This window comes from Acanthochromis polyacanthus, chromosome 7, assembly GCF_021347895.1.
Source record: "Acanthochromis polyacanthus isolate Apoly-LR-REF ecotype Palm Island chromosome 7, KAUST_Apoly_ChrSc, whole genome shotgun sequence".
In the NCBI taxonomy this organism is placed as follows: Eukaryota; Metazoa; Chordata; class Actinopteri; family Pomacentridae; genus Acanthochromis; species Acanthochromis polyacanthus.
The window spans coordinates 1525983-1553756 of record NC_067119.1 but is presented as its reverse complement, the minus strand read 5'-3'; the positions used below and the strand labels follow the sequence as shown (position 1 = coordinate 1553756).

The following is a 27774-nucleotide window of genomic DNA, read 5'->3' as shown; positions in this document are numbered from 1 at the left end:
AAATCAGCTGTTTACAGCAAGAATAGTCATTTACCACATTAACTATGTCTACACTAGATTCATCCATTTAATGTTATCTTCATTGAACAAAAAATGCTTTTGTTTCAAGAATAAGGACATTTCTAAGTGACTGCAAACTTTTGAATATTAGTAAAACTTAAAGTTGCTCTATATTAGTTAAAGTTGCTCTAAAATGAGTTAAAATTGCTCTAAATCAGTTAAAGTTGCTCTGAAATGAGTTAAAGTTGCTCTAAATGAAGATATATGTAAGATATGTCCGTTAAAGTTGCTGTAAAATAGCTTGCTCTCAGTTGCTCTATTTTCGGTTTGTTCTCTTGTTGATGAAAGGTTTTCACCATCTGTTTCTTGCTTTGAATCATCAAAATCTTTCTTTCACAAACAAAAAAGTGAAAACATCCTTGTTTTTCCTCCTTTTACCGAGAACTACAGGTCCCACGATGCTCTGGGGGACGTAAACAGGAAGTATAAAGCTGCCTTGAAGTCAGCTGGAGCCCGGTTTTATTTTGAGTCTCTATTTGTTCACTTGTTCAGTTCTATCAGATCTGTCTGTGAGCAGCTTCTGTTTGCAGCGGATCATCGATGAACAGACGATAATTAGTGGATCGCTGTGAAACTGGAAGAGATGCTTCTGTGACTTCTGGACACATTTACAGACATTTGTCATCGATATGGACGGAAAAGGTGAGTCCCTCTGGATCTAAAAATGGTTTCATGTCTTGTTGTAAGCCTCAGAGTTATCAGTATTAAAGGACAGTCTCCTCTGCTGTATATTTATTAAACACGTTACTCATAACGGCAAACTGCATCGTACAAATGCAGCTACAAAAACAGGAAGTTAGAGGTTTATAAATGCTGCTGTTGTTTTATATTTAATGAAAGTATCAAACCAGAACCACACCATGTAAACCAAAGGATACGCTCAGAAATCTTCAGTTTAATTCAGATTATATGCCGATAAAGATCAAAATATTCCATAACATTTGCCAACAAATATGCCCAAAATAACTCGGAGAAACAAACACAACAAACAACAAAACAGTAATATGTAAAAATCATTTTAATATAATTTTACAGATCAGTGTTTAGTCAAAAACAAACATTCTCCTGAGTACAAAACGCAGTGAATAGAAAAATGCTACAGTAAGTGGAAAACATAAATCATAGATCAGTTACTACGTAGTGCCGGTCAGTATACGGTGAGAAAACTAGTTCACTTATACATTTACACAGTCCGACATAACCGTGAGATTAAACAAACAAAAAAATTACATGTAGAAATAATCGTGCTCCGGACGGTCCGTTACCATAGAAACACACGACTTTCTATGGACAGAAAAACAACATTTATGACTTTTATTCCCTCGCTGGATGCCAACAGGATGACGTTTACGGAGGCTTTAGCTACAAAAATCTAATTAAACTGAAACTATGTTGTTTGTTTTTTATGAACAACATTTCCAAAGCTGGAATCCCCAGTGGAATAAATTGATGTGAAAATATTACTTTTAAGTGATTCCAAATACAGGAGACTGGAGTCATTGCTTTGTGCTAATCAGATATAATAATCAAAAAAATTCCCTGCACATAATAAATAACACATTTTCTTTCGGGTTTATCAATTCTTCTGTATTTGAATATTTCTATCTAATCCTAATGAAAAAATGCAGATGTTTCAAATGTAGCTCAAACACATCATTCAGTGGCACCGGTCAGTCAGATGTCTGCTCATTAGATTATTTCAGCTGAAACTGCAATAAATCCTAAACATGAAGGTTTACTGTTTGCTTTGGAAGTTGCTGTTTTTGTCATTTTTTAGCAAAAAAGTCTGTATGAAAAATGGATGTAGCGATTTTACAGTTTTGAAGTCTTGAATTTGGAACATAGCCGTTGTTATTTTGTTTTTTTAAACTGAACGTAAAGCCTGAGTGGTGGGTCGACTTTAAACTTTAGTTTGTTACTCGAACGGTAGCCCTAAAACGTGATGCTTTATCGTCTATTTTTCTCTAAATTTGACTGTAATTTACAAAACGAACTCCATGCTGTGTTAAAGGAGACTTCACACGAGAGATTAGAACCATAAACTTGTTGGAAAACTGTTCACTGAGAAAACAGATCAAGTTAGAAGAAGGCTCATTTGATCACTGACTTCTACAGCATCAGGAACCTGAGGAGTCGCCCCCTGCTGGCTGCCAGAGAGAACGCACAGAGAACCCTATTTCTGCTGTTTAACACTTGTTTTGTGTGACTTACTTCAGCTACAGTGAGGTTTTGTTTTTGCTTTGTTGTTTTGTTTGCACAAACAGCTACTTGCTAGCTGCTAAAAGATTAGACTGAAGCTAAAACTGCTTCTAAAGTCTGTTTGGGTTTTAATGTCTGAGCTGGGATCAGTTTTTTATTTTCTCAGGTCACTTAAAAGCTGCGTGAACAAATAAAGAAAGAAATCTCCTGCTGCATGTGTGAAATATTGTCAATTATACTGATCAGTCAGCAAGAACTGGAAATAAAGCCCTCCCAGCTGGACTATAGAACGTCTTATAAAGAACGTTCTGTCATCTGAGGACTCAAGAACATCTGAAAAACGTTTTTTTTTAAATTTTGCATGAAGAACTTTCCTTTGTTTTCAGCTGGAAGGTATTTTATAGAAGAATGTTTTCTAACAAAAAGGCTAAATGTACCTTTAATATATCACGGCACAGAAGAAAGTTCTACCATCTGAAGCTAACACCTGGAAAACAGTTTTTGAACATTGATTTAAAAACGTTCTTCTTTTGTTATCATTGGAATGTTTGAAAGAAGAACGTTCTATGATACGTTTCCTCAACAACATCCTCAGAACGTTGCAGGCAGAATGGTCCACCTTTGTTATTAAAAGACATTACAAGAACAAATCATTTGAGGCCTCGATGACATTTAGAAAACATTCTATGAGAACGTTCCCCCTTCGTTATCATAAAACTTCAAGTGTTCTGACAACGTTCTCTAAACATCTGAAGGAATGTTGCAGCTAAAAGATTATGAACTCACAGGAACATAGTTGGAAGTGATAAATATCTCAGTCCTGTTCCCTGCTGAGGTAAATAAAGGCCCTGGTAATTATCTGAGGAAACATTCGTTAGCGCCACAGTTAGCAACCGTTTACTGCTGTTGCCATGGTTACTGCAGAGCCCAGCCAGACTTAAAAACCAACATTAAAAGAAACTTTAGTTTTTAAAAATGATGAACAAAGCCCATTAACATACTGACTGTGAATACATCATTCAACAGTTTCTTTTTCTGTTGGTCTCTGAGGTCATGTTGGACGAATCAACGTTCCTGTCGCCTTAAGAACGTCTGCTAGATGATCAGTTTGTAGGAAATCAAACTGACGACAGCTGACAGGATGTGGCTGATTGATTGATTGATTGGACAGCTGGTGTCAAGCAGCAGCTTTGGTCTCCCATTCCTGTGGAAACAGTGACAGCAGTTCAGTGGGTTGGTAAACAGATTAAATTTAGCTCATAGTACATTAAATAGATCATTAAGTTCAGTTGATATTATGTGTCGAAAGATTATTGGATTAATGGATAAGGTGATCAGCCTGATCAACTGTTTTGAGTCTGGGTTTTTCAGGCAAAAAGTCCAAACATTTGCTGACTGAAGCTTCTCATATGAGGTGGTTTGATGTGTTTGTTGGTGCAAAACTGAATATTGTGGTTTTTGGTTTGTCAATTAAATAAAACAAGTCAAATGAATACATCACTTTGGAGTTTAACGTCTAATCATTAACTGCAGGTCTAGAAGGAGTCACAGTTCCACTAATCAGGAGGTCTAGAAGGAGTCATAGTTCCACTAATCAGAGCTCCTAAAATGACTCCACAGACAGTGAACTACTTTCTCCATCCAGCTGTAAAAACAGACATCAGTTGCTTCAGACTTGGTTCAGGGGTTCTCCATGGAAACCAGAGTTAGTGTGAAGCTCAGACAGTGTGAAGGAACCTTCAGAACATCAACCTCTATGGACGGAGGACCAGAACTAAACCTGGCTGCTGCTCACAACTAAACTTCCAGATGAAGAACATGAGAAGAAGCCTGATGGATGCTGGAAACATTCTTTGGTCAGATGAAGATAAACTAGTTGGGCTCAGATGGAGTCCAGATGTTTGATGAGAACCTGTCCAGGACTACCACAGTGGATGGATGGTCCTGACAGTGAAGCACAGATTCTGGCATCCTCCATGCTGAGGAGGACTGAGTCTGTCATCATAAAAACAGCTGAAACTACGAATGTATTGACAAAAACTGAATCTGGGTAATGAGTTTTGCTTCACTGAGTTGTTACTGTGGGGCCTGCACTTTTAATATAGTAAATCTAAAGAGTTAGGTTTTAATTTGACATAAGAACAAACTGCCTTGTTCAACTTAGGAACTATACAATTATTGTCAGGTGAAGAAACTAAAGTGAACTGACTGCGGCTGTTCTCTGTAAACTCAGCTAACAGCCGTGTGTTTGTGTGAATCTCACCTTCCTCCTCTGGAAAACCTTTCCATGTTCGATGAACAGCGCTGAAGGAGCTCGTCTCAGAGAGTTTTTAGCTGAAGCCGTCCGTCGCAGCAGAGGGTTCAGAAAACTCGCCTGGACCAGCAGAAACCAGTGAAACCAGTGAGTATCCACTGACACACTCCTGACTCCACTTCAGTATCAAAATGTTGAACTTCTGACTGCAGTAGGCCACATTTGAAAACATGCGCTGACCAGTGGGTGGAGTTTGTCGTACCTGAGCACGCTCAGTGCAGACGGCCAGCGACTGTCTAAAAGAGGTGCGTTTGTTTTGCCTTCCGGCGGACGCCAGGTTGGTCTCTGATCCCGCCCTCAGCTGTACGGAGCTCCGCCCAGTCAGCTCCAGCTTCTGAACGCCTCGCTGGACTTCAGATGGCTTCTTGTCTGAAACACGAAGCAGCACAGAAACAGCTGAGGTCTCTGCTGTGCTCTGCATTATTTAACATATTTACCCCTGAACTCACTGCTTCCTGCAGCTCTGTGGAAACAGAACAACCATGAAGGAGGAGAAACAACTCAGAAATGTCTTCTGTCAGAATGACACAAGTCATAAAAATTTGAGCTAATTCCCAGTTAGTCCTCTGCCTGTCCAGGGATGTCAGGACTGCATCATAAGTACCTGATAGGAGGAGTTTAGAGATGCTGGTAAACACAGATGACTTCCTTCACTCCTAACCATTCTCACTGATTATGATTGTGTTTGTTCTGTGGTTCTGCTGTCTCTAGTGGAGATGACTGAAAGTGTTAATGGTAGTAAAGCTGCATGGTGAGGAATGACTGAAGGTTTCCATGGTGGTGAAACTGCCTGAGGAGGGATTTCAAGTCTGCATCATAAATACTTGTTCAGCTGTAACAAGCACTGAGTCTGATCCTTAAACACATGCAGACAGGTAGATCAGATGGCTTAACATTTGCTGGAGAATGCAGGCATCAATCCCATTACCTCTTGGATGCTAAGCGAGCGCGCTAACATTAGAGCTAACTCCCTGTCCAACTGGTAGCTGTCCAGGGATGTCAGGACTGTACTCTCTGTTCAGAGCTGGGCTGCTTTCGTTGGTCGTATCTGACAATCAATCAACCCTACCCTGTTGGTGACAGAGGCCTATGTCTGTGGTGTTAGGACTACCTGTGGAGGGATCTCAAGTCTGCATTTTAAATACTTTAAAAGTGGTGTTTCACTTGACTGATTTCCACTGAATCTGATCTAGAGAGGGCAAAATATCAGCTGGAGAATGCGGGCATTGATCCCGCTAGCAAGCACTCTACTGTTTGAGCTAATTCCCCTCATCTCTTAAAAGAACAGGCCTCCATAAACCTGTCACCTGAAAGCCCTGAACTTCTTTTTGGTACTTGTTAGTTGATTTATTGATTGACTGATTGATTGATTGATTGATTTCTTTATTTTTGTGTCATCCACACAAGCGTGTCCAACCCTCATGGGTCTATAAGACACCAATACATGTGCACTGCAGCAATATGTCCAAACCACACAATATTCTGCTGCTCAATCCTTAAACAAAAAACGTTGCCTTTTAACCCAGCCCTGGGAAAGACATTCTGCCATGAAAAAGGTTCCTCTTCTAGAACATAACTCTGATTTTTCATGGTCATCCAACCAAAAGAAATCAAAATAAACAGAGGACATCTTCCCTGATATCTCCGTATACAGGACAAGAAAACACCTTCATCCAAGAGTCTTCCTCAGTTCTGACTGACTGTTGGGGAGTTGCAGGTATTTCTGTTCACTGGGGTCATAGTTATAGCTGTAGGTTTATTATGAGGGTGTATTATGGGATGCTTGCTCTGTGTTGTGTTGACGACTCACTGTGGCTGCTGAGGACGGTGTTGCTGTAGGTCACCGAGTCTTTGGACGACACGGAGCTGCAGCGAACTGAATCCTGAGAGCTTTGGAGCTGAAACATGACAAACTTCATCAGAAACACATTGCAGAAACAAGCAGCTGCTGAAGATACAACATTCAAAGGTTTTAGTGTCTCATAGAAATAAGTTCAGAGAAATACGAGGTGGTGTTCTGAGCCTGAGATCAGTCTGAGTCGCCTCTTTTTTCTAATTCTTAGTTTTACCACTTCAGTTCCAGTTTGACCTCAGCATATCAGAATAAGTTAGCGTTACAAAGCTAACCATTAAAGATGAAAAAAAGTTTAATTTCTTTGATAGTTTATTTTTTAGAAATAAGTAAGTCTGGACTCAATCTGTCTGACATGTTTCAGAGCGTTACCAACAGTGGGAAAAATTAAACCTCATAGATATTCACATTTTAATTTGTCTTTTAATTCACCAGCTTCAGCTGAGCAAAAGCAAAGTTTGTCTTTTTTTAAATACATTTCTGCTTTTTCAGAAGAGTTTCTGAGAAGCTGCCAGAACATCTGCTGCTGTTTGAAAGGGACAGAAAGGTTTCTGTTTGAACTGAGCTCCTGTTCGTTATTCTCCGGTACCATGTGCTCCAGGACGGAGGTGTTGGAGTAGATGGGCGGGTCTCTGCCGGTTCCGCTCAGGTGGAACGGGTCGTCCATGTAGGTGTTGGAGGTGGGAAACCTTCGAGTCTGAAGGCCGCTGAGGAGAGAAGATGAAGAACGTCAGAGCAGGAGGCTGATCAGGAGATTTAACCCTCCTGTTGTCTTCATTTACAGGCACCAAAAAACATTGTGGGCCGCACAGTGGGGTAGTGGTTAGCACGTTCGCCTTGCAGCAAGAAGATCCCCGGTTCAAATCCCGGGGTGGGCCTGGGATCTTTCTGCATGGAGTTTGCATGTTCTCCCTGTGCATGCGTGGGTTTTCTCCGGCTTCCTCCCACAGTCCAAAAACATGCTGAGGTTAATTGGTTACTCTAAACTGTCCGTAGGTGTGAATGTGAGTGTGATTGTGTGTCTGTATATGTAGCCCTGTGACAGACTGGTGACCTGTCCAGGGTGTCCCCTGCCTTCACCTGAGTCAGCTGGGATAGACTCCAGCACCCCCCATGACCCTAGTGACCCTATAGAGGATGGATGGATGGAAAAAATATTGTTTCCTTGTCTGAAAAAATCCCAAAATTCACCAAAACAAATCCCCAAATTTCAGAAAATTTGCAAAACCTTCAGGAAGAAAATTCCAATAATTCCTTAAAAGCTTCACTTGAAAATTTTATTTTAAAAAAAATCTCCCAATTTTGTGAAGAAAATTCTTGTAAATATTTTCTAAAATGAGAAAAATCTTCAAAAAAATCCTAAAAATATCAAAAGTGAATCCATTTATCAGCAAAACTTCTAGTATTTTCTTTAAGAACATTCACATAAAAATCAACCAAAAATATCAGAAGTTTTATTGGTATATGTGGAATCACTTTAGATATTTTTTGGATTTTTTGGAAGATTTTTACTCATTTTTTGAAAAAAAACTTTACAAGAATTTTCTTGCCAAATGTGGATTTTTTTTTTTAAATAAAACTTTTAAGGAATTATTGGAATTTTCTTCCTGAAGGTTTTGCAAATTTTCTGAAATTTTGGGGAATTTATTTGCTAAATTTTTGGATTTTTTTTTCAGACAAGGAAACAATATTTTTTGGTGCCTGTAAATGAGGACAACAGGAGGGTTAAACGTGTCGATCACCAGACTTACCTGAGAGCGCCCCCTGTGGGCTCCTGTGTGCCGTTGTCATGGTGACCGGCAGCTCCGTCCTGCAGCAACTTCATCCATCGCTGCTTCTCCTCCGAGCTGCTCGCCTCCAGCACGGCCACCTGGTCGCCGAGCATGCTCAGTGTGATCCTGTAGGAGCGCTCGGCGTCAGGCCCGGCTCGGACCTCGCAGCCTCGGAGCTGGACGGTGTACTGAGGCGACCGTTCCTTCCTCACCTCCTCCTCCTCTTCATCATCATCCTCCTCCTCAGCAAACATGTTGAGCAGCCCCGCCTCCACCCGACACTGGAGACTCTGCCACTGGCAGTTCATCAGGACGTTCAGAAAGCCTGGAGGTCAGAGGTCAGAGGTCAGAGGTCATTAACCTGTACACGAATACTGATCAGGTTGGTGTTCCCACGGTGCACGGTATTCTGGTTGTTTCGTGTCTCTTTGTGGTTGTTTCGTAGCCTAGCCGCGCTAGACAACCCACGGCAACGAATTTAATTCTCTGCCAGGGTGGGTCTAGTTACCCTCGGTAAGCCTCGAGGTTGGATGCTCCTAAAACTGGCCGACGAATCACCATGAAGTGTAGAGTCAGAAGGCGGGCGTAACTAAGTGACGACAGAGGTGAGACGATTCTGACAGAAACAGACAGACAACACACGGCAACGCATTTAATTCTCTGCCAGGGTCGACAACAAAAACGACAACAGTCATTGAGCTCCATTAGCACCGACTCTGAATAATCTTTCTGTTAACATGTCTGTAATATACTTGAGCTTCACCCATTGACTGTATAAATAAGGCTTCACCGAACTCCCGCATCCTCTGATTTCCGGCGCTCTAGGAGCCTATTCGTTGCGCTGATTGGTTGTATACCTACCCAATTGCTGCAGAATGATTTGATAGACAACCTTTTAGCCCGCCTCCCTCCCTGTCGAGAGCTTCTAGACCCTTGTGTCTTCAGAGCTGGGTCTAGCGCGGCTAGGCTATCAGTTTCGTGTCTTTGTGGTTGTTTTCTGTCTCTGCAGGTGTTTTTTGTCTCTTTGTGGTTGTTTTGTGTCTCCTTGTTATTGTTTCGTGTCTCCTTGTGGTTCTTTTGTATGTTTTTGTGGTTGTTGTCACAGTAAAATATGAGTTATAAATATGAATTTTTTTTCTTAGTTAACATGTCCTGAATCCTCCACGGATGGGTTTGGAAGATATTTACTGATAACACAACTAAAGCAGCATTTATAATTTCACATATTTGTAGTTTTTAATTTACTGATAACTGTTTTTATTCACATTTTCCATAAAACAATGAAGATGAATGGACATTTACATTTTAAAAAAGTAGAATTTGTGCCGTGTTTCCACTTTACTCCTTATGTTAAAGATTTAAGCAGCACTTTGTCCTGTTTTTAATCAATGACGGAACTTCATAATCAGTGGTGGTGGGTGGTGAAATTTGTTGGGTGGGCTAACAAATGCATAATACCGATTAAATGGTTAACACAGAAAATGAAGCCCAGATTTTGCTACTTCCTGGTCGCCGTTTTGGATTTTTGGAGCCAGTGACGTAAAAAGCGTCATCAAACAGACTGGACCGGAGAGCAACTAGGGGCAGGACCAGTCAATGGGACTGTCAATCAACTATAGCCACGCCCCCTGGCTCCGCCAACTTTAACGATTTATTTAAAATTCAGTATTGATTTATTTTAAGATCGGCCACCTGATCTCTCATTCTGACCATGAAAACTAACGGGGAAAAAATCCTGAGCTGTAGAACATCAGTCTATCACATTTTATTTTTTCCAAAAATGAATTGGGGTCTATAGAGAAAAAGCTTTTTGGAGCCAACCCTAGTGGACGGCGTGATATTGCAAGTTTTTGACACTTCCGGGTTGGCTTCATTTTTGGAGCCAGATGCTACGTCCATCTTTATATACAGTCTATGCCTATGATACACACAGTTACATCAGTTACAGGTACACTATACTTTTTTAGTGCTCTACATTAACACTCTCTCTCACTCACTCACTCACTCACACACACACACACACACACACACACACACACACCACTACAAAACGTGTTCCAACTGCAACGACTGCCCACAGACAGTCTGCTGCAACTGTCTTATTACAACTGTTTGGTGACATGTAGTGCAAAACAGTACAACAGATGACCTCAGCAAAAACAAGGTGTCACAGTCCTTTAACAGGTCAACATGGTAAATGGTTGTATTTATATAGCGCTTTTATCCAAAGCGCTTTACATGATACGTCACATTCACCCATACAATAATAAATTTTAAGTACTCTGTACTGGAACACACTTAACTAAACTAACCCTTTTGTCACTAACTGAGGACAGCAAGTATAAAGGCACTGCTGGGATTTGAACCCAGGATCTCCTGTTTACTAGACAGGCGCTTTAACCAACTAAGCCACAGCGCCTTGTCTGGGCACGTGAGCCGACCTTATTTGAAAAGAAGCTCACATCGACGGCCTTTCTGGGATGCAAACAGGTTAATCACCATGTCATTGAAATCTGGTAATTTCTGGATGAAGTCCTTCTCGATAGACATCATGGTAAGTGCATTCAATCTGTCCTGCCCCATCGTACTTCAGAGAACCGATTTAATCCTGGTGAGCGTACTGAAACACCTCTCTGTCTCTGCCGATGTCATCGGAGTTGTGATGGCTATTTGTGTTCATTTCAGTGTCCCACCTCCTTCATGCTAACGCCCGCAAAGTCAGCGGCCTGTGGGCAGGCTGAAGTTAGCCCAAATGATCAGTAAATCACGGGGGCGGGACATGACACCTGTCAATCACTCACAAGAACGAAATGAATGAAAGCGGACTGTATCTGCTGGGGCTGTAAAAATAAGCCCATTTAGAGATATTCTATGTTTTTCTTTTGACTGATTGGTGCTGTTGCTACCTTTGGTTTCACCTAAACTTAAAACAATCTGTTGGAAGTTATTTAAAAAAATCATTTTCTCATCTTTTTTGTGTTTGCTTGGGAGGGCTTAGCCCTGTTAGCCCATTTATACCAGCCGTCCCTGTTCATAATGTAGTTTCAGTACCTTTGTCTTTGCTGCAGCGAGCTGAAGGTTTCTCCTCATCAGAGTCGGTCTGAACTGTACTGGACTGGAAACACAGAACACACAGGAGGTTAGAGGTAAGATCAGTTCTGTTAGAATCACTCTGGAGCTGTTTGCAGAACTTTATGTTCCGTTTTTGTATGTTGTTGTTTCTGCTTTTACATGATGGTAAAGTGAATATTTTTGGGCTTTCAGCAGATGGTTGAAGAAAACAACACCTGAAGTCATCAATTCCTTTCAAAAACAAACAGAAAGGTTTGACTGTTTGTCATGGATGAGATTAAAATAATTTTGATGAAATTTCACAATCTGATGCTGAGATTTGGTTCATTTTCCTGATGGAGTACAGTTTGACACCAACAGAAAGGTGACAATCTGACTTTTTTTAAGGATTTCTGGCTCTGATGAATGGTGCTGTTTTGTCGTTTTTTCTTTAAAGACAACGTGACTTCAGCGACAGATGAGACCTGATCATTTAGAGAAAAACACACAACATGTTTATTCAGAGGTTTCAGGTCATAAAATGCTTTTTGCTTTTCTGTTGCTTAATAAATGGAGTGATTTCATTCAAACACAGGAACAGGAAGTGATTTAGCATTTGATTAAATACATATGATTTAACGTAGTCATACATCTGAAGCACTGTTTGTGTTTTATTGTAATAAATCCTGTTGGAGGATCTCACCCTGCAGGACAGCAGCTGCTCTGATTTAACCAGAGAAGAGAAACTTTGAGTCTCCAGGCCGCCTCCAATGCTCAGCTCCTCCATCACCTGCACAGGTAGACGACAGGTCAGTCAGAATGCAGAGGAAACTAATGTGAAAACATTCAGCCTCAGTTTATCATTTCCACATGACAACTTCCAGATCACAGTGTCTACAAACAAACACAACATTTAGTCACCTGGACCTGAGAGGATTTACTGGAGGATCAACACGACAAAATCAGACAAAAAAAACAACAAAAACAAGACAAAATATTACAAGAATGAGACACATGACATGAAATAAAACAAAAAAGAGACAAAAATGGACAAACTACAAAAACAAGACAAAAAGTTACATAAATGACACAACTGAGACAAAAATGACAAAAGTGAGAAACAAAATGACAAAAATAGGACAAATATACAAACGAGACAAAAAGGAAACACAAAACGACAAAGACGACAATGAAAACAACAAAAACATGAGACAAACGACATGAAACAAAACAAAAAGAGTAAAAAATAAGACAAAAAACACATGCGAAACAAAAAACGACTAAAACATGAGACAAATAACAAAAGTCAGACAAAGAACAAGACAAAATATTCCAAAACAAGACACAAAACGACAATGAACAATCTAGTATTTTACTTTATGATCCAAACAACTTGTCATGGTCTAGAAATTATTTTAAATTCATAGTTTTACTAATTCACAATCTACAGAATTTTTACACTTTGAGGGCTGATTGGACCCTCTGGAGGACCAGTTTTGGCCCACTGCATCGCCCCCTGGTGGCCACTCGCAGTTATCGCTGTTCCTTTAGCGTTAGCAAAGAGCTAAACTACAGAAACCGACCTCAGACACATTCATCCTGAACCTGAACTCTGTCACCAAGAATTCACACGTCGGTTTTATTCCAGAACGTGGTGAACATCTTACCGACGGTACGACTACGAAGGACATGCACTCTGAAGACCACAGGAGGAGAATAAAGTGGTGGAGGATGCGTTACCTTCCTCCACTCGTCGGCCTGCTGGAAGCTGCTGTAGCCCAGAACCAACGACTCGGATCCCAGGGGTATTAGTTTGAGCTGGTGCTGGATCTTCCTGTTGGCTTTGGACTTGTAGACCAGCTGACAGCCGCGAAGGTTCAACTCCATCTGAGGCAGCAGGTCCCGGGCACATTTATAGCACTGTCAGGTAAAACAACATCATGTTTTTATCTACAGACGACTCTGCAGCGCCCCCTGGTGGAACAAGACTGCTGGGAAAGGTCTGAAATGAACAGTTAACGGTGGAAAACTGGAGGTGTGGAAGCTGCTGATTGGTTAAAAGACAGAAAATTAGTGATTACAGCGACATCTAGTGGACAACAGAGGAAATGCAGGTGTGCAACTCTGCTCTGATTGGTCAGGGGACAGAGAAGTAGTGATTACAGCAACATCTAGTGGCGACAAGAGGGACTGCAGGTGTAAAACTCAGCTCTGAATTGTCCGGAGACAAAGTTTGTGATGACAGCAATATCTAGTGGCCATTAGAGGAACTGCAGGTGTGAAACTCTGCTCTGATTGGTCAGGATTTCGGTCTACTTCCTGCCTCACCAGCAGCGCGTCGTTCCTGATGATGAACAGCTGTTTGCTCCACTGTCCGAGCCACTTTCTCCTCCACAGGTAGCCGCAGAGGCGAGACTCGGGGGCGGGCCTTAGGCAGGGCTGCGAGGCACTCCATTGGATGTAGTGGGCCCTGTCCTTCACAAGCTCCTCCCCCTCTTCATCGTCGTCTTCGCCGTACGACTCGTAGTGGCTGCTGTCCGACTTCTCTGGAGAAAAGGAACGGTTCATGTTTTACTGTTTTTACGTCACGTACGCGTGTTTTCTCTGACGGTGCGTTCAGGTACCGGTGTTGGTGTCGGCGGCCACGTAAGGTTCGGCTTCCTCGTACGTATCTTCATCTTCATCACCTCCCAGACCTCCTGGAGGAAGAGGAGGCACCGTGGGGCCCTGCATCCCAAAGAACAAGTTTTAAAGTTTGAATCAGAGAAACGAAGCTTCGATGAGGTCAGATTAACGGGAGAGGAATGAAGAACACAAAGTTCTGATGCTAAAATCTGGGATTAAAAAATTTGCTGCTGCAGAAGCCTCGAGGCAGAAAGTTAACATCTATGGAAACAGTTTATAAGCAATGATGGAAAAACTGGATTATTTACGTCAGAACATTTTTAGAAAAACATGGATTTAAAAAAATATCCCACTATTTTTGTGTGTGTGTGTGTGTGTGTGTGTGTGTGTGTCCGTCTATCACGTAGACCAGATGCTAATCGTCGGCCATCAGTGACCACTTCCTCCCTCTGCAGCGCTCTCGGCCAATAGGACGGCAGAGAGAAGGGAGATGGCCTCACATGTAAACACACGACTTCCTGTCACTCCCTCACACACACACACACACACACACACACACACACACACACACACACACACACACACACACACACATGCTCCGTCTCCTCCCAAACCTCGGAGGACTCGCTCTGTCATTACTGACCCACATCACAGAGCCGCTCCTCCTCTTCATCCTGGATCCAAAACTCCTAAAAAAAAACTTTTTTTCTCTCCGCTCCACTTTTCTTTTTCCTTTGACCCCAGACTGAGTTTGAGAGGTGAGGAGGTGAGGAGCTCTGATTGGATGCTCCAGTGTTGCCATGGTAACCTCAGGTGATAACTTTTTTTCTCTTCTAAGTTGTGAGCCATCATATCAGCTTTGCTTTTATCCCTGAATCCCTTTCTGTAAATGTGTGTTTTTAATTATTTATTCATTTATTTGTCATTCTATTTATGTTTCCTGCTTCACTTTAGTCATTTTTAATCTGTCCATCCTTCATTTTTCCGCATTAAAGGCTTTTTTTACTGACATGTGGAGTCATGTGACGTACAGATTATGAAGCTCTCAAGGCAAAAAAGAGAGAAATATTTATTTATTTATAAAACAAATAGATTTGTTTAATATTATTTCACATTTTTTTAGCTCATATCTAACAGTTTTTTTTAACGATTTCATCATTTATTATTGATTGATTTTACTCGATTATTATTTTATATGTTTTAAAGATGTCCTTTATATTTATTTGAATATATTTAGAAAATTCATATTTTTATTATTTTATTTTTATGTTCATTATAATTTCAGTTAATTTGATTTTGTTGAAATTAATTGATTAAAATTTCACTTTCTTCGGTGTTTTAATTATTGACCTCTAAAGTATGATTTCTGTCATTTTTAATTTAATTTTAATTTGTTCATTTAGGAAACCAGTTAAACCATTAAAACCAGTGTGTTTGTATCGACTCACCCCATTCCTCAGCCAGACAGGTGAGTCCTGATGTGAGACCAGCTCAGAGGTACGGACTCCTTCTGAACAAACAAATAAACAAGCAAACAAACAAACAGATAAACACCTGATGTCCAACCGTCATGCTAACATGTTAGCGGTGCACACACTACGGCTGTAAATACTGAGCATCAGTACCCTAATCTGCAGATACCTTACTGCTCTCCCGTGTGTTCATATCATTAGATTATTAGCAGGTGTTAATAATCATGGTGACTCTACCTGTCCCAGGTATGTCTGCCGGCTCGTTGCTAGGAGACGATGATGGACAGCTCATGATCATGTATTCAGCATCCTCCACTGGAACACAGCAGACAGTCAGAACTTAACCTCTGTGGTACTTTAACTAGTACTAATACTAGTACTTTAAGTAGGAATGATACTGTAGTACTTTTAGTAGTACTGATACTGCAGTACTTTTAGTAGTACTGTGGTACCTGGAGTGTCCTGAGGCTGCAGCTTGCACAGCAGCTCTGAGATGGATTTCTTCTGAGCCTGAGCGATGTAGCTCAGATTCTCTGAGTCCAGAACAGACAGGAAGGACTGCAGGTCCCAGATCAGCTTAGACAGAACTACAGACGGACAGATGGAGAGACAGACAGGTTAATGAGAGACAGACAGGTGGAGAGACAGACAGACAAGTTAATGACAGGTGAGCAGCTGGACATCTGTCTGTCTGTCTGTCCTCTCTAACAGGAAGTAATCTTCAGAGTTTCCAGTCTTTATCTGAGTCTCTGTCAGAGCCGGTGGTGACTCATGTTCGGTATCCGTCCATCAGTGTTTACTCTGAGACTGTCTCTGTTTCCCTCCTCATTCCTTTAATGTTTAACTTTTCTACAGTCACAGCAAAAAACTACAATAAATGTTCAAATCTACCAACAGTGCAGCATCTTAGAAAATCTATTTACTGTTTAGCTTTCATTGTCTTAGCATGCTAGCCATAATAATGTTTTTATATCACGTTAATATGCTAACATGTAGCGTAATGGAACTTTTGTAATGTTAGCCTTCAGAATGCTAACTTGTTACAATTAACAATTAGGCATGTTAGCAACATGCTAACACATATTTTCAGTGTCTTAGCAAGCCATTAACATGCTAGCATTTATTATGTAATATTTGCCATTTTGCATTTTCAGGCTGCTAGCATGTTATCATACCTAAGGCTTAGATATAATAACATGTTTCCTGTTGGATGTATTTATTGACATGCTAGCATACATTTTTAGCATCTTAGCACACCATTGACATGTTAGAATGTTTACATCATGCTAACATGCTAACATTTAACATGTCATAATTATCATGTGTTATTATGCTAGCTTATCCAACTTATTATTCATATTATCACCAAAAGTACGTAGCTTATGTGAAATATTTGGCATCTAAACATGCTTACGTAGCCATATAAACATTTAGTATATAATTTACTTGTTAAAATGCTACCATGCTAACATACAGTTAGAATTCATGCTATTGTATTACTGGATCTTAACTTACTGACATGTTAGCATACAACATAAAAAATTTCAGCCCCTTAGCATGCTGCTAACATTAACATCTTTACTACATGTTAACATGCTAACATTTTTCTTTTTGGTTTAAGAAAATCATGAGGCAAAAGTACCAGGTATATGTGAAACATTCAGCATCTAAACCAGGTAACATAGCCATGGGACACATAGCTAAGTACCGAGCATGCATAATAATATTTACATGCTAACATAGCCATCTTAGAATTTTTGACATGTTAAGAACATGTTAATATTTTTCTACAGGTAGCTAGTATACTCTTGACACTATTTACTGACATACGAGCAGACGTGTTAGCATTTGAGCTAAACAGGATGCTAACATGCTATCATATGTACACTTAGCAAGTTAACAAGTTAGTATTCATCTAACTAAATAAGTTTACTATCAAAACATTTGAGTTTGTTTCCATATCATGTATCATATTTAGTATAGCAGACTGTTAGCACACAGTAACAGTAAAATATAGTCTGTAGCTTTGGCCATGTTGGGGTTTTACATATTAACATGTTAACATTCCCATAAAAGTTTCTCTTTTAGTCGAGCTTTTACAGACAGATTGATGGAGGGATTCAGTCTGTCATCAGCAGGTTGATAAAAATGTAAACTGTCATAGTCTGTTCATGCTATGAATGAAGCTGTTGTCTTCCTCTATGAATGAATACTGACTCTGTTTTCACTCAAAGGCAGCGGAACAAGACTCAGATTATCAACTTCACACAAGGACTGAAGTAGAAGAAAACATGTTAGCCTCTGTCCTTATCTACATTTTATGTTGTCCTCAGCAGATCATAACTACACCTTATTACCATCAGTCTGAAACGTCACAACTTCAAAAACAGTTTTACATGACACCAGTCTAAGTTGTTTATTCTGGTAATGACTACATAATTGGTTCTGCACACAGACATGACTGCACTCGTTCACATAAAAGTTTCCTTCCCAAATGTTCAGATGTTCTGACCTTCACATTCTGACTGATGACAGGATAAACAGTGATAAGCTGCTGGATGCTGCTAATGTTTAACACAGAATAAAGACTCTGCTGTTACATCACTGAGAAATCCTGCAGTCTGACCACAAAACTGTAAGTTCCTTCTGGGCTGTTATCTTTGTAATTTCTTCTCTCTTATTTGCTGGCATGCTTTAGGTAATTTGGCATCCTCAGTGACCACAAGAACTTCCAGAGGACAGCTAGAACTTCTTCAATGACCTCCAAAACCTCAAGAGACTCCTCAATGTCCACTTAAACCACATGAAGGATACATTGAAACCTCTCAGAGGCTTTTAGAACCATGGAAACAATCTATGGGACCACCTCAGTGACCGGTACAACCCAGTTAAGTACCTGTAGAACCTCCTTGTTCCCCACCTGGATATCGTAACAAATAACTCAGACCCCCTTAAAGGCCCGAAGAAGCTCTTTGAGTTCACTTGAACAACCTGAAGGATTCTGGCGGGAGCTGCCATGCAAGGAGCTAACCACGACCCACCAGGAGCAATTAGGGGTTAGGTGTCTTGCTCAGGGACACCTCAACATGAGCACGACAGGCCGAGGATTGAACCGGCAACCTTCCAGTTACAAGACGGTCACTCTATCCACTGAGCCACGCCGCCCCATGAAGAACCATTAGGACCCTTGAGAAAACCTGTAAGAGCGTGTCAGTTATGATCACTAGAACCTCTAAACGGAACTCCAGAATCTAATGACTATTATAGTTTCCTGAAAGATCTAAAAAAAAAAAAAAACCTCTACAAAACGATGATTAAAACCACCTAAAAGACCCCCAGAACCTCCTCATTATCCATTCCCTGAAGGATCAACGGAAACACCTCAGTAACTGTGAGAACCATCTGAAAAAAACTGGGGGACTTCCTCACTTACAACTGGAACCCCAAAAGAAGACTTCTTCATTTACCAATAGAAAACTCATAACCTCCACAGAAGCTCCTTAAGAAAGTCTAGAATCTCTGTGATGATGAGAATCTCTTACAAGACTTCAAGAACTTTTTCAGTAGACTTCTAGAACGTTCTCACTGGCCATATCAGACACCCAAAACAAAGGTGTTTGGGGTGACTAGAACATCCTCAGTGTCCACCACAACCAGTTAAAGGACATCTAGACCCTCAGTGACCAAGTAACCTCATAAATGACCACTAGAACCTCCTAAAGAACCTGTAGGGTCTCCTCAGTGAAGACTATAAACCTAAACTTCCCAAAAGGCCACATGAACTTTACAAAATTTTTTAGTTATGACAATCTCTAATAAAATTAAGCATACCTGAAAACACTAAAGTATATTTAGTTTTAGTGAGTAAGTCTTTTATAGATCACTATTTTTGAATCAAATGAATATATTACAGATGTACCAATTAAAGGTGCAGTACTCTCTCTGTAGTACTTGAGTTGCTGAACTTACAATATGTGCTCTAAAATTCATTAATATTTGAAGTGAAGGTTTGAGATTTTGAAAATTCAATTTTGCTTCAGTTGCCTACAGTCAAATGGACATGTATAGTATTTCAGTACTGTTTTATTTGCAGTAATTATTGATCATCAGTATTTAACTTTGTTGACACATTTCCATGAATCTTGAATCCTGGTTAAAATAGCAAAAATGGCCATAATGCATTTAAAATGACTTGAATGTCAAAAATGTTCATAATGATTTGAAACTAGTTCAAAACTACAGTAATTTTCCAAAATTACTCACAATTCATCCAAAATAGCTTGAAGTTTGTCTGAAATGACTCAAGTGTGTCCAAATGATTCCATGAACACAGAAGTGTACTTGAATTTGTTTGGATGCTTTTTTTTTTTAACTTAGAAATGACTGAAACCACCTATAAAGCCCACAGAAAGCTCTTTTAAATTCTGTAGATGTTCAGATAAATGCTAACTTAAGGTAAACCCCAACATTACGTGTGTTATTTAGGTGTTACTGCTCCAAATCCTTCAGTGGTGACAAGGTGTATTATGATTTTTCTATAATGTGTTACCTACTCACACTGCATGTGAATATATTTAAATAATATCAGATTCAGACATGCTTCAGTGATCCCAGAGGGGAAATTGTTTCAGATACTGTACATACTCCTAACCTTATGTAAAAACAATAATCAAACAGTCGTAGGAAGTAGGTATGAGCTAGGTTGTTTTCTGTTGTTGTTTTGAATCAGACTGTGCTGAATGAGCCTCACAGCAGAGAGTTCTGATCTTAAAAACATGCGGAGAAAAGCGCCTGAACAGCAGCGATTGTCCTGCAGCTCCATTCATCACAGACTGAGTCCATTCAGGCTCTGAGCTGAGTGGGAGATGAAGTTTCTGATTAACTCCTCTCTGCTGACTTTAAGGCTGTTTATCGGCCCGCCGCTGTTTTAAACGCCGAGCTGCACATACTTCACCCGCCCACCACCATAACAACGGCAGCAGGGAGATGCTGTAGAAAGAAACCGACAGAGGAGGAAACAGTTTGTGTTGCTGAATGCAGCTTATCTGACCATCAACATTACTTCCTGTCTCTGGCTTTGAAACCGCAGGACTCACATACAGTTCTGTTTAGATCACGTCATTGAACATTACATGGACTCACATTCATTTCCTGGAGATTTACCCCAAACCTAACCACTACTTCACCATAAAAAATATAGATTTTATGCTAAATTAATGCCTGTTCAGCCACTTTCTGTCACCAGATGAGTTGACACAGTGGAGATTGAACCGTAAAGTCACAAGTTAGTCTCCATGATTGACTTCAACCACTTCAACCTCAACCTAACCTTAACTTAAGCAAGAATTCTGGTATATCTTATCCTGCTGTATTTCCCATGATTGTGTCTCAATGAATCATGCAAACAGATTATGCAAAATGATTCCAAAAGAGACATCCAAAATAACCTAAAAACTGCTTAAAATGACTTAGAATTAGTCTAAAATAATAACAAATATTGTGAACAAAATAGTTCATAATTTGTGTGAAATATCTCAAAGTTTGTCCAAAATGACCCAAGATATGTTAAAAATGACCCAGAATTGTCCAAAATGATATAGACCTGTCCAGAATTGTGCAAACCTGTTCAAAAAGACTTAGAATTGTCAATAAGACCTCAGAAATTGGCCCAGAATGACTCCAAATTTGTCCAAAAATATTTAGAATATGTTGCTAATAACTCAAAATGTGCAAAACTTGACGCAAAAATTAATCCAAAGTGATTCTAATCTTGTTCTAAATGAGTCCAGATTCAAAATGACTCAAAATATATCCAAAATCAGTGAAAAACTGTCCTAAATGATGATGAATTTGTCCAAAATGACTTCAAACCTTTCCGGGACTACTCAAAGCATGTTCAAAATGACTCAGAATTTGACCAAAATGACTTACATTTGCCTGTATCTATTAAACAACTAATAAATCTGTAGCTCTGATAAACATCCTGGAGACGGTGTTTTACCTCCAACATCAACTTCAATATAAAAGACAGAGAGTCTCAGCTCTTTTCTGTCTTTTATACTGAAGGTAACACAACAGCGAAGTCAAATAATCTGCATCAAACCACCAACAGCTTCACCAGTAGCAGATCCAGTAAACACTTCACAGAAGCAGTCACGCAAAATGGTCCTCACGTCATAACAATGGAGTCCTGACAACATCATACAGCAGGGTTCAGCCGTGAACCACACATTTGTTTATTTGTGGCGTTTGAGCCGAAAGCAGCTTGAAAATGAAAGAAACCGTGGCGACAGAAGCAAAAAGGCCACGCTGCTCCTGTAATTGGCCAAAGTTGAAAAGTTTAGAAAAAGTTGAAAGTGATTTAAGTTGCTTTACCATGAAAACCAAACCCTTAAATTAGGCCAAAGATGGGATTTCACTGTGTGTGTGTGTGTGTGTGTGTGTGTGTGTGTGTGTGTGTGTGTGTGTGTGTGTGTGTGTGTGTGTGTATCTGTGCTGCTATCTTTGTGGGGACCTTTGTGGTTTTTGGACCTTGTGAGGACACTGCTGCCTTGTGAGGATGTTTTGGCTTCAAAGGGAGGTTTGTGGGTTCAGGCTTGGTTTCAGGGTTCAGATCAGACTCAGGTCGGAGTTTGGGGCCTCTTCAGGCATTAATGTCGCTGAGGGTCCTCACAAAACAGCAGGACAACGTGAGTGTGATGTAGGGTGTGGAGCAGCTTTCTTTCATCTCCTAGCTGGTAAATATAGGAGAGCAGAAACATTTACATTAGCGAGCCGCTGCTTCCTCAAACGGACTGTTCCGACCAGCTCAACCTAAACACCAGCAACCAGTCACCAACCAGTACTTGTGACTTTAATTTAACCATTCCACTTTACGGTCTTAGTTTACAAACATCAGACAAACATGCTCCAGTGTGAAAACAAAGACAGTGTGCTCTCATAAAACAACAAAATTACTCTCTAAAAACTAATGTTTACATTCAGTAATAACAGTTTGCATCTGTAATTTAGAATTATGACAATCTCTAATAAAATTGTTTGACAACCACACAGTGAAAGAAGCTTTTCTTTTTCAATCAACAGTATTTTAAATGAACAATTACTAAATATTTTGTATCATAAAGAGAAGCTTTTAATCAATTTAAATCCTGAATTCAAAGTGGAGAAAAACTAAGTTATGACACCAATTTAAGTATTTTACCAGAACTTGAGTTTTATTTGAAAACATTTAACACATAAATTTCAGTTTCAGTTACATACAGTATTAAGTTGGTGTAATTATTAGCATTAATTGGTCAACAGAACCCATTAAAACAATTAAAGTGACTTAAAATATTTATCAAAATTTTGTCTGGCAACCATTACTTTTTAGAATGTAGTATCATCATTACATGTACACTGTAGTTTGCGGTCATGTAGAAATGTCCTTATTGTTGAAAGAAAAGCATTTTGTTTCAATGAAGATAACATTAAATGAATAATAAATCCAGTGTAGACATAGTTAATGTGGTAAATGACTATTGTAGCTGTAAACAGCTGATTTTTAATGGAATATCTCCATAGGGGTACAGAGGAACATTTCCAGCAACCATCACTCCTGTGTTCTAATGCTACATTGTGTTAGCTAATGGTGTTGAAAGGATCATTGATGATTAGAAAACCCTTGTGCAGTTATGTTAGCACATGGATAAAAGTGGGAGTTTAATGGAAAACATGGAATTATCTGGACGACCCCAAGCTTAGAAAAAAGAGAAATATACACATGTAGGCAAAGAATCAGCAATAAATCCAAAGCTCCGGCAGCATTTTCCTGTACTACTGCTTTTCTACTTTATGTACAGTTAGCTTGTGGTTCCTAGAATATGGTTGGACCCCTCCAAAGGGTCACCAGATAAGGCTGAGGGGTCATGAGATGATTAATGGGAGAGGAGAGCAGTGAAAACAAACTCACACAAATTTGCTCTTAGACTTTTCATTGACATGAGCTCCTATTTGAGTTGAGTGTACGTGGTCAAAACACAAACAGATAATGGGAGAAACATGCTAAAATTGTCGGTTTGGAGAGTTTAAAGACACAAACCCACAGCTGAGTCTAAACAGTGTGTTAGCTGGGTCTCCTGAGAGCAGCAGGAGGAGGAAGGATGATTGTTGTGTTGCTGTAGTTAACATACCACCAGTGTGATAAAGGCTGCAGCTACTTTACAGTTCAGGGTGGATGCTGTTTGATGATGTAGCTGTAATGACCACCACGGCCTGTAGGGGGCGCTAGCAAGTCTTTAGCGTGAAGGTCTTAAAATGTAATTATATTCCCACCATGTTAATACGATCAAAGATGGACGTCGTCGCTGTGACACCACCCAGTGGTCTGTGGATTCGACTTTAGTTTGGAGTTTACTTTTCACCATTTTGGCTTTTTGAAACCAAACGACTTGAAACGAGCAGCTGAGTCGTATTTTTCCTTTTCTCACTGCAGTATAAAGTTCTGCAGATCTATGGAAACAGCAGAGCCATGATTAGAAGAACAAGAATCTTAGAAATAGCTTTTCTTATAGGAGTCATAGTTCCACTAATCAGGAGGTGTAGAAGGAGTCATAGTTCCACTAATCAGGAGGTCTAGAAGGAGTCATAGTTCCACTAATCAGGAGGTCTAGGAGTCATAGTTCCACTAATCAGGAGGTATAGAGAGAGTCATAGTTCCACTAATCAGGAGGTCTAGAAGGAGTCATAGTACCACTAATCAGGAGGTCTAGGAGTCATAGTTCCACTAATCAGGAGGTATAGAGAGAGTCATAGTTCCACTAATCAGGAGGTCTAGAATGAGTCATAGTTCCACTAATCAGCAGGTCTAGAAGGAGTCATAGTTCCACTGATCAGGAGGTCTAGAATGAGTCATAGTTCCACTAATCAGGAGGTCTAGAAGGAGTCATAGTCCCACTAATCAGCAGGTCTAGAAGGAGTCATAGTTCCACTGATCAGGAGGTCTAGAAGGAGTCATAGTACCACTAATCAGGAGGTCTAGAAGGAGTCATAGTACCACTAATCAGGAGGTCTAGGAGTCATAGTTCCACTAATCAGGAGGTCTAGGAGTCATAGTTCCACTCATCAGGAGGTCTAGGAGTCATAGTTCCACTAATCAGGAGGTCTAGAGGGAGTCATATTTCCACTAATCAGGAGGTCTTGGAGGAGTCATAGTTCCACTAATCAGGAGGTCTAGAAGGAGTCATAGTTCCACTAATCAGGAGGTCTAGGAGGAGTCATAGTTCCACTAATCAGGAGGTCGAGAATGAGTCATAGTTCCACTAATCAGGAGGTCTAGGAGGAGTCATAGTTCCACTAATCAAGAGGTCTCGAAGGAGTCATAGTTCCACCAATCAGGAGGTCTAGGAGTCATAGTTCCACTAATCAGGAGGTCTAGAAGGAGTCATAGTTCCACTAATCAGGAGGTCTAGGAGTCATAGTTCCACTAATAAGGAGGTCTAGAAGGAGTCATAGTTCCACTAATCAGGAGGTGTAGAAGGAGTCATAGTTCCACTAATCAGGAGGTCTAGAAGGAGTCATAGTTCCACTAATCAGGAGGTCTAGAAGGAGTCATAGTACCACTAATCAGGAGGTCTAGGAGTCATAGTTCCACTAATCAGGAGGTCTAGAAGGAGTCATAGTACCACTAATCAGGAGGTCTAGGAGTCATAGTTCCACTCATCAGGAGCTCTAGGAGTCATAATTCCACTAATCAGGAGGTCTAGAGGGAGTCATAGTTCCACTAATCAGGAGGTCTAGAAGGAGTCATAGTTCCACTAATCAGGAGGTCTAGAATGAGTCATAGTTCCACTAATCAGGAGGTCTAGAAGGAGTCATAGTTCCACTAATCAGCAGGTCTAGAATGAGTCATAGTTCCACTGATCAGGAGGTCTAGAAGGAGTCATAGTACCACTAATCAGGAGGTCTAGGAGTCATAGTTCCACTAATCAGGAGGTCTAGGAGGAGTCATAGTTCCACTAATCAGGAGGTCTAGAAGGAGTCATAGTTCCACTAATCAGGAGGTCTAGAAGGAGTCATAGTACCACTAATCAGGAGGTCTAGGAGTCATAGTTCCACTAATAAGGAGGTCTAGAAGGAGTCATAGTTCCACTAATCAGGAGGTGTAGAAGGAGTCATAGTTCCACTAATCAGGAGGTCTAGAAGGAGTCATAGTTCCACTAATCAGGAGGTCTAGAAGGAGTCATAGTACCACTAATCAGGAGGTCTAGGAGTCATAGTTCCACTAATCAGGAGGTCTAGAAGGAGTCATAGTACCACTAATCAGGAGGTCTAGGAGTCATAGTTCCACTCATCAGGAGCTCTAGGAGTCATAATTCCACTAATCAGGAGGTGTAGAAGGAGTCATAGTTCCACTAATCAGGAGGTCTAGGAGTCATAGTTCCACTAATCAGGAGGTCTAGAGGGAGTCATAGTTCCACTAATCAGGAGGTCTAGGAGGAGTCATAGTTCCACTAATCAGGAGGTCTAGAAGGAGTCATAGTTCCACTAATCAGGAGGTCTTGGAGGAGTCATAGTTCCACTAATCAAGAGGTCTAGAAGGAGTCATAGTTCCACCAATCAGGAGGTCTAGGAGTCATAGTTCCACTAATCAGGAGGTCTAGAATGAGTCTTAGTTCCACTAATCAGGAGGTCTAGAAGGAGTCATAGTTCCACTAATCAGGAGGTCTAGGAGGAGTCATAGTTCCACTAATCAGGAGGTCTAGAAGGAGTCATAGTTCCACCAATCAGGAGGTCTAGGAGTCATAGTTCCACTAATCAGGAGGTCTAGAAGGAGTCATAGTTCCACTAATCAGGAGGTCTTGGAGGAGTCATAGTTCCACTAATCAGGAGGTCTAGAAGGAGTCATAGTTCCACTAATCAGGAGGTCTAGGAGGAGTCATAGTTCCACTAATCAGGAGGTCTAGAAGGAGTCATAGTTCCACTAATCAGGAGGTCTAGGAGGAGTCATAGTTCCACTAATCAGGAGGTCTAGAATGAGTCATAGTTCCACTAATCAGGAGGTCTAGAAGGAGTCATAGTTCCACTAATCAGGAAGTCTAGGAGGAGTCATAGTTCCACTAATCAGGAATTCTAGAAAGAGTCATAGTTCCACTAATCAGGAGGTCTAGAAGGACTCATAGTTCCACTAATATGAAGTAAAGGTTTTACATAAGAAGAACTAAAGGACCCAAAGAACCTCAGGAAACATGGACTCATTTTAGTGTATTTTTAATATGGGAAATCTAAACTAGCGGTTTGTAATTTGGCATTAGAGCAGAAACTCTACTGTTCACTTTAGAAGTAATCTGATTACTGTACGGGGATTCAACTGAGGATCATTTTACATTTTAGTAATATTACACAAATCTGCACACATGAAACTTTCAAAAAGCTCCTGTTTGGATGAACTTCTCACATCTGAAAAGATTTTCTAGTGTGAAGCTATAAAACAGATTTGAATGTACAGAAGGTTCTGTTTCCATCAGACCCTACTCTCAGTACTGCAGTACTTTTTAGGATTTAAGTCTGATTTCTTCAGTGTGAAGACTTCATCCTTTATCCTTATTTCTGAACCAGAATGAGGACAGTACCTTTCTGTTTGTCCATGTCTGTTGTCTCAGAGGATGCTGATGTTCAGGCTCATATCCCAGCAAAAAAGACAGATCTCCTCCCGTTTCCTCCCAGCTGAGCGGCTTCTGTCTGCTTCTATCTGCTCAGCCTGAAGCAGTCTGAGGTCTGATGTGGAGTCCTGCCTCTGAGTGACCTCAGCATGAGGGAGGAGGCAGAGAGTCAAAAACAACAGAGAGAAACTGTAGAACAACTGACAGAAGCCCTCTGAATGCGGAACCATGACCCAGTAAGTCACTGCACATGTATGAACAGCACCATGTTACAGAGGTCATTATAGAGCTAGAGGACGTTTTCCATCCAATAATCCATGCAGAAAATACTAGAACATTTTTGTTGTTTTTTGTCTTGTTTTTGTCTTTTGTGTCTCATTTCTAGCATTTTCTGTCTTGCTTTTGTCTTTTGTGTCTCGTTTTTGTCATTTTGTGTCTTGTTTTTGTCAATTTGGGTCTTGTTTTTTTGTCATTTTCTGTCATGCTTTTTGTTGTTTTGTGTCTCATTTTTGTCTTCTGTGTCTCGTTTTTGTCATTTTGTGTCTAGTTTTTTTTGCTATTAACACCTGGTGCAGCAGTTTGTGCAAAAAAAAATAACACACATTCATGGTTATGTTGTTTTCGGTCACTTTCAGGTGACTTTATCCAAACAATAAAAATCCATAAACACCCATAGAAAACAAAACCAAAAACGAAAAGGCTCTTTATGACCGCAGAACCTGCCTAAGAATCCTCACGTTTTAAGATTTATTTTGTTAAAAAAAAAGTAATTCGGTAACATATGTCGCTG

The 27774-nt window shown here is 40.3% G+C and overlaps 1 protein-coding gene, 1 long non-coding RNA gene and 1 other non-coding gene across 52 annotated transcripts; 1 reads left to right on the top strand and 2 right to left on the bottom strand.

Annotated features, from left to right (window-relative positions):
- Window positions 1–1060: 1060 nt before the first annotated feature.
- si:dkey-220o5.5 (actin filament-associated protein 1-like 2) lies at window positions 1061–27194 on the bottom strand. Its single transcript, XM_051950587.1, has 15 exons — window positions 26955–27194; window positions 15798–15932; window positions 15583–15660; window positions 15322–15383; window positions 13873–13975; window positions 13577–13794; window positions 12989–13168; window positions 11952–12038; window positions 11249–11312; window positions 8177–8522; window positions 7015–7132; window positions 6384–6471; window positions 4776–4942; window positions 4523–4633; window positions 1061–3463 (listed from the first exon to the last, which is right to left on the bottom strand). The coding sequence occupies exons 1-15, from the start codon at window positions 26968–26970 to the stop codon at window positions 3437–3439; spliced, it is 1800 nt and encodes a 599-aa protein (XP_051806547.1). The 5' UTR covers window positions 26971–27194; the 3' UTR covers window positions 1061–3436.
- On the top strand, window positions 3792–26451 carry LOC127534711 (uncharacterized). 50 transcript variants are annotated; one of them, XR_007942997.1, is made up of 6 exons: window positions 23895–23956; window positions 24854–24921; window positions 25318–25385; window positions 25813–25880; window positions 26014–26081; window positions 26215–26396. It is a non-coding gene; the product is annotated as an uncharacterized LOC127534711 (long non-coding RNA). The 50 variants fall into 50 exon arrangements; XR_007942994.1 differs by having other exon boundaries at window positions 23901–23990; XR_007943008.1 differs by lacking the exon at window positions 25318–25385 and adding an exon at window positions 25485–25552 and having other exon boundaries at window positions 23901–23990; window positions 24820–24921.
- trnat-agu (transfer RNA threonine (anticodon AGU)) lies at window positions 10543–10616 on the bottom strand. Its single transcript has one exon. It is a non-coding gene; the product is annotated as a tRNA-Thr (tRNA).
- Window positions 27195–27774: the final 580 nt, after the last annotated feature.

Bases quoted from the DNA above. Each gene is read 5' to 3' on its own strand.
- si:dkey-220o5.5 (XM_051950587.1), bottom strand. The intron at 8,523-11,248 runs GTACTGAAACTA...TCTGACCTCCAG, and splicing joins TCGCTGCAGCAAAGACAAAG to GCTTTCTGAACGTCCTGATG. The intron at 7,133-8,176 runs GTAAGTCTGGTG...TTCTCTCCTCAG, and splicing joins CCCACAGGGGGCGCTCTCAG to CGGCCTTCAGACTCGAAGGT.